The sequence below is a fragment of the Alosa sapidissima genome, chromosome 9, assembly GCF_018492685.1.
Source record: "Alosa sapidissima isolate fAloSap1 chromosome 9, fAloSap1.pri, whole genome shotgun sequence".
Classification (NCBI taxonomy): domain Eukaryota; kingdom Metazoa; phylum Chordata; class Actinopteri; order Clupeiformes; family Clupeidae; genus Alosa; species Alosa sapidissima.
The window spans coordinates 32,331,888-32,344,447 of record NC_055965.1 but is presented as its reverse complement, the minus strand read 5'-3'; the positions used below and the strand labels follow the sequence as shown (position 1 = coordinate 32,344,447).

General features: G+C 39.9%; 3 protein-coding genes across 6 annotated transcripts in view; 1 reads left to right on the top strand and 2 right to left on the bottom strand.

Moving 5' to 3' along the window:
- Positions 1 to 12,560, top strand: part of LOC121718789 (zinc finger protein 708-like) — a 712,111-nt gene that overhangs the window by 275,909 nt on the left and 423,642 nt on the right. The gene's annotated exons all lie outside the window — the stretch shown is intronic.
- LOC121718874 (gastrula zinc finger protein XlCGF57.1-like) overlaps positions 1 to 12,560 on the bottom strand; it is a 404,172-nt gene that overhangs the window by 358,547 nt on the left and 33,065 nt on the right. The window lies entirely within an intron of this gene.
- LOC121718920 (zinc finger protein 664-like) lies at positions 3,476 to 12,412 on the bottom strand. Its single transcript, XM_042104362.1, has 3 exons — positions 12,262 to 12,412; positions 9,289 to 9,607; positions 3,476 to 4,689 (listed from the first exon to the last, which is right to left on the bottom strand). Exons 2-3 carry the CDS (start codon positions 9,569 to 9,571, stop codon positions 3,578 to 3,580), a joined length of 1,395 nt encoding a protein of 464 aa, XP_041960296.1. The 5' UTR covers positions 9,572 to 9,607; positions 12,262 to 12,412; the 3' UTR covers positions 3,476 to 3,577.

Below are 12,560 nucleotides of genomic sequence, written 5' to 3'. Positions count from 1 at the left end.
CTTAGATATGAGAACACTTAGATATCAGAAAATATCTGTGGCTTATGGAACTTTCTGCCTCGTGCACCGTGGTTGGCAAATATTGGCAGACAACTATGCAATACTACCACCACCTGGAATGGAGTGTTACTGCAGGCATTTTGATTTGGATCTTTTTCGGTTTGGATGAATGAATGGATGGATGCTGTTATTTGTCTTGATGAAAATCGTTTCATGAACGTGACCAATCTGGGGTTAGTGAACACACGTCACAAGATCTCTCTCTGTCTCTCTGTGTGCAAGGGTTTCGCTAGATGACACTGTTTCTCAGAGCTATCAAATAAATTATTTAATTAATGTTTTCAGAGAAGCCTAATTTCAACACAAGTAAGCAAATATTCATATTATTTTTAATTATCTATTTGATTGTCCAAAGCATTTAAATTTGCAAACTAGAAATAATTCATCATAGATAAATCCTTAATACCTTAAACCAACTATAAAATAGTTAATTCCAATAAGTCTTAACGTTATACCCCTAGAAAATATTGATTGAATGTTGAATCTTCTCTTCACCAATATATTTTTGTGAATGAGAAGGATACTGACAACACAATCGGCACATTTCCATGCTGATGCATGGTGTTAAATGGCAACTGGCTGCGTTGATGACATGTCAACAGATTATGCTTTGACAGATGTGGCCGCTTGCAGATTTGTCACTTTCTAATGAAAACTGGAGACTAATAAATAAAAATATGTGTGGCAAGTGGGAGGTTAGCTCTATATTGTAACCAGGCCGACTACGCCATCTGAGGCCCTGTCCCTCAGAATATTCAATCAATTGGACTATTTAATGTTACGTGAAGCTCAACCAGGCAACACAGGTTTGTGGTCACAGAAAACCAGAGGCGTGGTTCCAAAAATAAACTCTGTCTTTATTTACATTCATTAAAAACGTACATGGAGTTGGTTCTCTCCAGACAGTCAGAACTTCTGCTACTAAGGCACCGACTTAAATGGACTACAAGGCCTGGACACACACACATTCTTGAACCAACATCGCTAACAACACTTATATATCAGAAAATATATGTGGCTTGTGGAACTGTCTGCCTCGTGCACCGTGGTTGGCAAATATTGGCAGACAACTATGCAATACTTCCACCTCCCGGAATGGAACTTAAATGGCCTACAAGGCCTGGACACACTTGTATACACACACACACACGCACACACAGACCAGGATGTGCTCAGTAGACTAATGGCTGATGAAGGATGGGAAGAGCCAGGAACAGGAACTAGTTAGCAGATCTCTGTTCTCTCTGGAAAACATGGGTGGTTAAGAAAGCAGAGAGAGTATCGTGCCAACCAAATAATGTACTCAGTAATGAATTGGTGATCATGCAGTCAGGTCAGCGGTACTATGTACCAATACGTAAAACTAACCGCTATGCCAACTCATTCATTCCCTATAAGACTGTTAAATGAACATCATATAAGAATGCACATAACTACAACAATACTGGTTCTTGCACTCAGACAGGTGATGTATGACTGCTGTAGTACTTACTTATCTATTTGTTTATTTATTATTCTTAACATTGGATACATTTTATATAGTGTATGCTAATGCACTTTTTCACTTTTAACTCTTTCATGGATGGGTAGGCTGTAAACCGAATTGCCCCTCGTTCCAGAGCGCCCAGTTTCGCTGACTGCAGGAGGGGATTGTTGTCAGTGTACACAATGAACTTGTTGCCAGGAGATACTTGCAGGAGGGGATTGTTGTCAGTGTACACAATGAACTTGTTGCCAGGAGATACTTGCCATTTTTTTCCGTGATTGCCCACTTGACTACAAGGAGTTTGAGTTTCATAATGACATGTTCCTCTCACTTGGCCGCAAGCGGCCGGCTATCAAAGGCTATTGGTCGCTGTAACCCATCCTTCTCCTGTGACAGAACTGCCCCTAATCCTGCATGGCTTGCATCCGACTGAAATCGGCATAACCTACTGTAGGACTGACACTTGATCAAGCCATTCTTTTAAGGCTCTGAATTCAGAAAAAGTTCTGAAGGCAAATCTGAACCTGACTACATTCAATGTTAGCTATCCAATATTCAGATGTCTGTAGTTGAAATGTATGTGCATAATTAATGAGATATTGTTAAATTACATCCATAAACATATATTTTCAGAAAACTTGTAATGCAAACAATATTGTCTCTACATAAATAATCAACTAGTAAAGTTTCATAAGAATATCAAGGAGTTACATTTTTTACCCTATTCACCCATTCTGTGTTGCCTATGGAAGCCAGTTTTAGGCCGCAAATGCTAATTAGCAGGTTTAAAACTAAAAAATCAGCTAAGTAAATATGATATTCAGAATCAGCAACCAAAAATTAGGCAAAATACCCTCTTTATCAGTGTTTTCTCACATTTGACCCCCAAGTGAAGCCCCCCAGTCTTAATTATGCATTATATAAATGATGATGTCATGTAAGTGTGAAAGAAAATCCAGTGGGATTACACAAAACACCGTACTACAACCTTGAAGGGAAGCAAATTTATTTTGAGAAAAATACGTCACTCAGTTATTGGCACTCCAACCTGTAATACCTTCTTAAGCCTCCCTTTGTCAATAAAACAGCAAATTCTCCTGTGACAACCTATAAAGTTTGAAAATACAAAGCAAGAGATTTAACACATAAAATTAAGTCTTCACAAAATCTCCCCAGATAGTCGAAATTCCTAGGTCCACATTCTATAAAGTTTAGACAGAGTCTTTCTAATGAGGAGACACAGCACTCAAAAATCCTCCTTAGAAATGCATGGGGTTAGTTTGTAGCATCAACATGGCAGTTGTCTACACATATCACACCCCTTCCGCGGCAAAATGTTGACATGTGAATACATTGAGCCTATAATGTGGAGTGTTGTGAAGACATCGTGCTAATCGCCGCTGGAGCAAGATTGGTGTCGTGAAGCCTTACGCATGCGCACTTCTGCCGAAACAGATGCCCGATAAGTGCCCAAAAAGCATTGCAATATGGCCGCCGAGTGGAGGGAGTTGCCTAAAAGGACTGAAAGGTTTAGATCAGGGGACTGAGATGGCAAGAAAGTCATGAAGTACTTCTGAAAGTTCACAGACACTCTGATTAACTTAAATACATTTAAATTAAATAGGAAAATGCTTTTGTAATGGTTTTGTATATAAGATTTTTCTAGGAGTGCCAATAATTTTGAGCAACATGTTTTCATTAAAATTATTTATTTCTTCATGAGATTTTCCTTTTTCTCAGAATAAACTTGCTTCCCTTCAAGGGTGGATTTTTCCTAATTGTTTTCATTGTGAGAGTACAATGCTAGAGTAGAATTCCCATGCTGCCTTACGCGCGCAATTTTATTTTACGCTGCTAGGCAGCCTGGATTCCATGGAGCAAATTTTCGCCTCAGTTAGGGGACCAATCACAGAACTGAGGGAGGGCAGCAAGACGATGACGACACTCTCTCCAGTGTGTATACGCAGGTGATGTTTCAGTTGTGCGGCTGTTCTAAAGGCATTTTCACACTGGGCACATTTATAAGGCTTCTCACCAGTGTTTTAGCATGTGGGTTTTAAGATGTGCATTTTGTGAAAACGCTTTTCCACACTGGACACATACATGGGGTTTCTCTCCAGTGTGTACTAGCATATGGGTTTTGAGATATGGAATTAGTGCAAAACCTTTTCCACACTGGGCACATATGTGAGGCTTCTCTCCAGTGTGCGTCTTCATATGGATATTAAGATTTGAGCTCTTTGAAAAACTTCTTCCACATTGGTCACATTTATGAGGCTTTTCTCCAGTGTGTGTCATCATATGGGCTTTAAGATTTGATCTGACTGAAAAACTTCTTCCACATTGGTCACATTTATGAGGCTTTTCTTCAGAGTGTGTGAGCATGTGCAGTCTACGTTCTGTGGATGTTGTAAAACCTTTTCCACAATGACCACGTATATGAAGCTTCTCTCCAGTGTGCGTCTTCATATGGACATTAAGATTTGATCGGAATGTAAAACTTTTTCCACATTGGTCACATTTATGAGACTTTATTCCAGAGTGAGTGAGCATGTGCTGTTTAAGATTTGTGGATAGTGTAAAACCTTTTCCACATTGGACACATTTATAAGGCGTCTCTCCAGTGTGCGTCATCATATGGGCTTTAAGACTTGATCTCTTTGAAAAACTTCGTCCACATTGGTCACATTTATGAGGCTTTTCTCCAGAGTGTGTGAGCATGTGCACTCTAAGATCTGTGAGTGTTGTAAACGCTTTTCCACATTGGTCACATTTATGAGGCTCCTCACCAGTGTGTATTAGCATGTGGGTTTTAAGACGCCAAGCACAGGAATACGATTTTTCACACTGGATGCATTTATGACGCTTCTTTCCTGTGTGAGTTAAAATGTGGGTTTTAAGAGTTGAAACTTTTGAGAATGCTTTTCCACACTGGGCACATTCATGTCGCCTTTTGCTACCAGGGTTATACTTTTTATTCACACCAACAGAGTGTGTTTGCTGATGTTTCTCAAGTTCTCTCAGGGTCGTGAAACTCTTCCTGCAGATGGTGCAGTGGTGCAGCGTTCCATCGAGTTGCAGGTCAAGTTCATCGTGCTGTCCATGGATCTTCTGTTGCGCTACATCTGGGTCTTCAGACACACCTGGAAGAGATACAATATGGATTTAGAATGGCGTATGCTCTACATCTAGTGATTCAATTATCTGATTTTATTATAGTCAGGTGCGACTTATATATGAAAAAAATATATATAATTGAACATTTTTTTAAATGTTAATTTATATTAACTGACATGAACCCTACATGAAACATTAGCGTCTACAGCCTCGAGAGAGCGCTCTCAAATGCACAAGTCCTGTGCACTTTCAGTCAGAGATTAGTGCTTGCTATGCCTGAAGCACACGTGCTTAAATGCTCAAATTATGGCCGGGATTCTATTCATAGCCGGGCCTCAGATTCGGACAAATAAAAGCCAGTATAATTTTGCTTCAATTTAAATCATAAAAGAGCTTTTCTTAATAAATTATATTGTTGGTTGGTTTAATATTGTTGCCAATGAAAAGTCATCGTCCTACACCATAAGTCTCCAACATGTTGCTCTCAAGCTACCAGTGACACGCAGCCCCAGGTTAACCTACATTTAAACACAATTGTTGCTGCCAGGCATCAGCCTACGAATTTTATAAAAAAAGTAAATCATGCATAATTAAAAAAATAAGTAAATTTAGGCTATCTTAGACCTCTTTGCCTATACGGAATAAGGTTTCCCTTGCAGCTCAGCACACGTTCCATGAATGAATGAAAGCGGATGCCTTATCTCGCAATAAGTGGATGGAAATCCCGACACTCTTTCATACATGACACTTAATGAACCATTGCCATTGATAGCCTACCGGTATGCCGCGCCAAAAGAAAAGTATAGGCCTATGTCTCACAGTAAAACGCAAGAAATAAAGGCCTATAGCTGACTCGAATACAAGCCATGGTCCAAATATAATTTGAGGATTTACGATAGTCTGTCCCCTAAACATTCCTCACCCGTTATCTAGACATGCATGAAAACATTTGAAAACAAAACTCACTGCCATGTAATATTTGATCGCTGTTTTGCTACTAATTATCTTTCACGTGAATACGCACAGAAAGTGAAAGTAGGCCTACTATGCGCTCTGTGTCTGTAGCCATCTGTTCACGTCCGCAATCGATTATAACGTTCCTCAAATGGAGAACACATCCATGTTCTCCGTTATATTATAGGCTGTCATGCTTCTGTGTTTGCAAAATTCCTGACGGTTCCTGATCGCTAAACGTTTGTTTTCCTTTCCTGTCGATAGCGGTTGGTGTAGAAGCACCTATACTATAATTTGACTTTAGCGGTGACAAATCCTGCTGAGAGAGAGAGAGCAAAGTGGTCCTGCGTGCGCGTGTGTGTGTCTCTGCATGGGGTTCAATTGAAGTCAGAGTTGGTCCGTCCAATCAATAGTCCCGCATTCAGGCTGCTCCATTATTAGATTAATGTCAGACAGCGCTGCAATATGTGTGGGAATTTCTCGCATTATGATGGCTAGAGTTGCGGGACTTTTATTAGTATGCTCAATACTTAGTAATACCCGCAATCCGAAATATAGGCCCTGGTTTTAAATGCATAGTGCATTTAAGTGCATCTTTTTTTTCTCTCGCTCTCTCGGCAAGAATTTGTTCTGCTGCCAGCTTGTGCCAATATATCGTCCAAAATGCTTGATTGCATTGTCCACATTTTTAGCTAAATTTCCATGTACCACATAAGCATTTTTGTTCAGTGAATCTTTTGTAAATTGCTTTACAATTACCGTCGGGCCTATAGGCCTATTGCTTGGCTTGGCTCAGCTTCGGTCACGTCCTTTTAAAACAGTCTTTTTCTGTATCGTGAGCATTTAATCTGCTGCCAGCTTGTGACTCCACATCGCCCAAAATGCTTGATTGCATTGAATTCTCCACATTTTTAGCTAAATTTTCAGAATTTTTGTTCAGTGAATTTTTTGTAAATTGCTTTACAATAACCGTCGGGCCTATAGACCTATCGCCTGGCTTGCTTCAGTCACGTCTAAAACTGCATCTTTTTCTCTCTCTTGTGAGCATTTAATCTGCTGCCAGTTTGTGACTCCACATCGCCCAAAATGCTTGACAGCATTGTATTCTCCACATATTTTGGATACATTTTGGTGTACCACATGGTATTTTCTTTCAGTGAATCTTTTGCTTTGCAATTACCTTCCTGCCCTCCTCTTGGCTGCCTTCTCTCTTTCGTCTTCATTAACATTAATCTTTTTGGCCTCAATAATCCGGTTACATAGTCTCTATTTTTTGCTTTGGATTTTGTGAAATACATTTCTAAATAAATGCGACTTATAGTCCGGTGCGACTTATATATGTTTTTTTCCTGTTCATGACGCATTTTTTGACTGATGCAACTTATACTCAGGAGCGACTTATAGTCTGGAAAATACGGTAATTAATTTATAGCCATTTTCAGAGCTTTGCAGAGGGGAAATTACACAAGATACGTCTGATCCGATTGGATTTTTTAATTCAACTGGAAAATGTTCTTCTATTGACATAGTTTCACTAATGTGTGTGAAATACCAAAAGAGCCAATAATGTTGGAAGTTGAACAAAAAGGATTATTCACCACAATGCTAAAAAATGACTTGAAGTTTCAAAGGGCTATAGTTTGCAACGATTAGTGATGCAGATATACTATTTAAGATCTATGCATAGATTTGGTCTACAAACACCTGTGAATTTTTTCGGAGAGGGTCACCTGCCAAATTTTGCTGATATTGGGTGATTTCACACGGAATGACCCAAAAGCAAATTAAATCCCAAACCAAAACGAAAATCTTCTGCTTTGGATAGCCCACATTAAGAGTAGTCTTTTACTTTATTTCTAAAAATAAAATTCTACAACAGAAGCCTAATAAGAAATAAAGGCCTGCCTCGAAGCCCGCCCCAAATAAAAGGCCTGTGCTTTGCGCCGCCTAAGTAAATAAAAGACCCCGGCCACCAGTGTTGTGCCTGAACGCATTCATTGAACGATAGGTCATGAACTCGTTCATATTTTGGGCGAACACGAACTGAACGTACTGTATTACTGCCTGATGAACGTTACTGTGAACTGTGGTGTCTGAACGGCACGCTCTCTCAGTTTTTTTCACCTTTGTTCAATAGGATGCCAGACTTCAGGCGAAAACTCTGCTAAAACAGGCCTTCATAGCGGAAAAAACACCCGATCTGGCAATGTAGGCCAGCATTTCTCAAACTATGGGCCGCGGTCCGCAACATGGACACTGCTGGTCTGCGGAATGACATTATTTCCGGGGCTTCGTCTGATAATTTGATCAAGGAACCGCAGACTGACAGAAAAAGAAAACAAACGTTTCTGCAATCAGAAATACTTTAACTGTATTTAATGTCATCAAAGAGGCATACAATTAAGTCGTGATATGAGCGTTTATTCAATGCATGCGTGTGCATGTCAATGCAAGAAACCACTCGATAACGTTGGTAGCAAAGCTCCGCTTCAACCTATTGGAAGGCTATTTAATTATGAAACTACATTTAATAGAACGACGTGGGTTTATGCAACTTCCATAAAAACAGAGCACAGACTATATAAAACACTCTCTAGCATTAAGTATTAAAGTCAAATTTGAATAGAACGTGGCCAAAAGCTATTAATTAGTCTTCCTGTTAATATCTGTATCTGATAGTATCTGATCCGTCATTTACCATTCACAATAGCTGCGTTTCCTGAATCCTTACATTCAGGCATTCAAATGAAATGTAATTAAATAGACTGTAAATATTCTTCCTGCCTGCTTGCATGAGGGAAACATCCCAAAACAATGGCACCCATACAATTGCTGTTGCTTTGAGAAGTATCTCATATGCATGCATCATGCAACCATGCAAAAACAATGCAACTATTGTAATTATATTTTACATTAAAGCAGTCCTCTGATGTGCATGTTTTACAAACCTTTGTGAACAATCTTAGCACTTTAACATTGACTACTTTGAAGTGCATGTACTGTATAACAATATAGCATAACAATAATAATTGTGATATCATAATGATAATTTTATGGGGGGTTCATGTAGGTGACCCCAAAGTATGCCTTGACTGGGCCTCAGGAAAAGTTTTCTGACAATGTCGTTGAGGATGGGAAAATTCTTACATTTCTGTGCAAACTTTGCCCACCGGCTTTCAAAAAGAAAATCCGCTCTTCACTCACATTTACAGCAATCAAAAGACAGTCAGTCAGTACAGATCCTCGACCCAATAAACCTATGTGCTGTGGCAATAATTTTGAAAAGTAATAGCTTTATTTAAAAAAAAGAACTATGAACTAGTGCATTTTGTGGAACTGTGAACTTAGTTCAAAATTGAATTTGAATTATGTGTAGTTTGAATTATTATAGTGAACTTTCTTAACACAGCCGGCCACAATTTGAGGATTTTACAGTGTGAAGGGGAAAAAAGCAGGAATTTTCCTTTAACAGCATAGCCTACTAATTGGTTGTGGTCTTTGAACCCAAGACTGCCTTTTACTAATGAGCTGATATTGAGAAATGAAACTTTGATTCAGGTTAAACAACAACAATCTTTCTTGTGGTTGCTATGGTTATCATTAATATACTGGTTTTTTTTAACATGGTTACAAGGGATTCACATCTAGAAGGAGGATCTGAAAGGACTTACTTCCCAGCAGATAATCGTGTTCTTGTTCATCATCTTCAATCTTCACTTCAATCTCCGCGGTTGTCTGTTGTGTTTCATTGTAAGTAACGTTGGACTCTGTGACGTCCGTTTCAGTTTTACAGTGAAGCTCTGCAAAGGGCTTTTCATCTTCATCTGGACATGAAATCATATGACCATATTCCTCCTCTTTTATATCTTCTTCTTTCACCATCACGCTCAGTTGCTCAAGCTGCCGCGTGTCAGTAACGTTACAGCCAGAACTATGCGAAAGTCCGAGATCCATGTTCCCAACGGACCAAAGGATCCCATCCAAAGTTTTCTATAGTCAGAACACCACAAAAAAGGTTGCCATTAAAGATCATGTTTCGCTTTAAATAAAATACACAAAAACAACATTACCTATTTCGTATTGCTTATGGCTACTTGGCTTAGGCTACTAGAATCAATCACTTCGAGTAACGACAGCTGTTATTGGGTCTAACAATTAGCGTGTTTCCATCCAACTCATGCAAATTAGTGATGCGCATCTGTGGTAATGCGCATAAATAAAATGCGCATTAGTCAGCATTTCCAACACCTATTGATTCTAAGTATTTGGGGACACTTTGCCTACGTTGAGTGAAATGGACGCCCTCCTCTCTGTGGCCTAATTCATTCCTTAATTTTGAAAATATTTTGTTTAATATCGATTAGAAGGAGAAGGCGGAGAATGTTTAAATTGCACAATCGGCAGCTTCCCATCGCCGGAGACCGCCATACACTTGGGAACGACCAAGGTCTCAGCAGTGTTTTTCATTTGGTCAAATTTGGCACTTCACTGTAGAGCTGAAAATGTTTGCCCGAACCAGACGGGAAATGGATGCTTAGGAGGTGAAACAGAGGCTGGCCTCTGGCAACTGGCATTTTAGTTGCACTGGCAAAGAAAGCAAAGTATGAGTTGTGGAAAAGTTTTGATCAAGTGCATAATGAGAATAATGAGCCAGTGGTTATGTAAAATCCAAAGGATGCAACATTCTGTACAACAACAGGGAATTCGTCAACAAGGCATGTTGATCAAAGCTGCAAGTGCCCATCAGGATCACATCGTTTGTTAGGCTACAGCAACAAAATCAAACCCTGCAAAGGTGAAACAAATGGTTACGGAGAGGAAGTGTGTCAGCTTTCGCTGTAAAGACATTAGGCCTTTTAATATCGTAAATGGCGAGGGGTTTGAAAAGCTGGCGCAAGAACTAATTAATGTCGGGGCTGCGTATGGGAGGGTTCCCGCAAACTTCAGAATGCTGAGAGGACTTAGGCTATTTTATTTCTTTGTTCCAACTTCCAAGTGGCTAAATGTTACTCATTCTTGACAAAAGGCAAACATTTGAATAATGTTGGGATGTAAACGGGTTCGAGCTTTTACAAAACGGTCAGTCTCTGGCTCGGTCAGGGCTCAGGCTGATTTCTGTGGGGCTTGTAGGCTTTTAAGGCCCGATTACAGCTCTACCTGACCAACAGTGGGTGGAGACCTTTAGATTCAGCAAGTCAGGGTTTGAAGAATTATGCCGAATGATAGACCCGGCTGTTGCCCCGAGTAGGCCTACTCGTTGTCGGACGTCTATCCCAACAAACAAGCCATCGCATCTATCTATCCATAAATTGCAGGAACGTCTGTCTGTCTGTGTGTCGTTCGTCCGTTCGATTTCAAACTTGCCAGGTGTCTTGCTACTGGCATGAGTAGCCTAAGTGCAGTGCATAGTTTGACATTGTTTGGATAAGAAAAGCAAAATATATTATTAAATATCGGCAAAAGAAGCACATGTTGGCTTTCTCCGCTCTACCATAGCCACCCTCTCACACAGCACTGTGCAGGACCAGAGAGAGGATAAGCGGAGATTTGGCAGCACTGAATCATGGTTAAAATGCAAGATGTTTGATTATCATGTCTGACCTCAACAATAAAGACTCCCTGTATGTTTGCTTGCATAAAATGATTACGCAGATTTTGCAACAACGTGCCAACAAACACGGGTATGTAGTGGCTATTCAAAATTACATAGAAAGTATGTGCAATAAACTGACGCTTTGAATAGCCCAGGCTAAATTTGGATGCGAGACTTTGAACAAACTACAATTCCGACTGCAAGGTCCCAAATTGAAACAAACGATAGGCTAATGGTCCCGAATTTAACGTTTCAGAAGACGTGCCACAAAGCTGGCAGACAGAGCAAAGTCACTTATGCTACCAAGCACTGCTTTTGAGTCACATGGTTGCAAATGTCAACTCACAAAATGGCTTGTCTTCACTATCAGGAAAGTTATTCAATAAGCTATAGCCTTAACTCAAAACATTTGTTATGCCATTCTGATCTGTAGAAATGTCACATGCAGTCATGTCTAAATTCTGCTTACAGCACATTAATTATAGGCTAATATATTATGATATTCAGTATTGAATGCTTTGAATGGAATGATGTTTTTCCCCATCATCCTATTGTTAAAGCAGGCATAACTGCTGGCATGTAACTTAATTGGCCTACAGGTTTTCTACAGAAATGTTTGAACGGGCACTGCATTAGTTGTATAAACTTGCAAAGTGTGCGAATACAGAGTTGTTGGCGAAAACTTTAGCGTCAGCCACACAACTGTTCCCGATGTGTGTATTCAGTTTGTTTTATTCTACTGAAACAAGCAAGAGAGCACATCAAGTTGCCTAATGTTAGGGAAGCGCCAGAGATGGCTGAGATTCTCTGAAGGTTACGTCACACGATGCGAATAAACCGTTTCCATCGACTTTATTCGCATTATGCGCATCGAAAGTTAATCCACCCCACCCCCTAGCGAATCAAATATAGATGAGCATTAGGATTTGTGATGCGTATTTCACGTGTTTCCAAACGGGATTTCTTATTCGAATAGATGAAATGCGCATTATGAAGTTGGATGGAAACACGCTAAATGTCGCCAAGTTAGTTAGACATTAAACAAGCCAACCTAAAACAAGTCCGCTGCTCCACACACGGAGGTAGTTGATCTGATGTTATGTAGAATAAGATGTGAAACCGTGTTTATCTCCACAAAACTTCTTGAACCAACATCGCTAACAACACTTAGAAAATATTTGTGGTTTATGGAACTGCCTCGTGGACCGTGGTTGGCAAATATTGGCAGACACCTATGCAATACTTCCACCACCTGGAATGGAGTGTTACTGCAGGCATTTTGATTTGGATCTTTTTCGGTTTGGGTGAATGAATGGATGGATGCTGTTATTTGTCTTGATGGAAATCGTT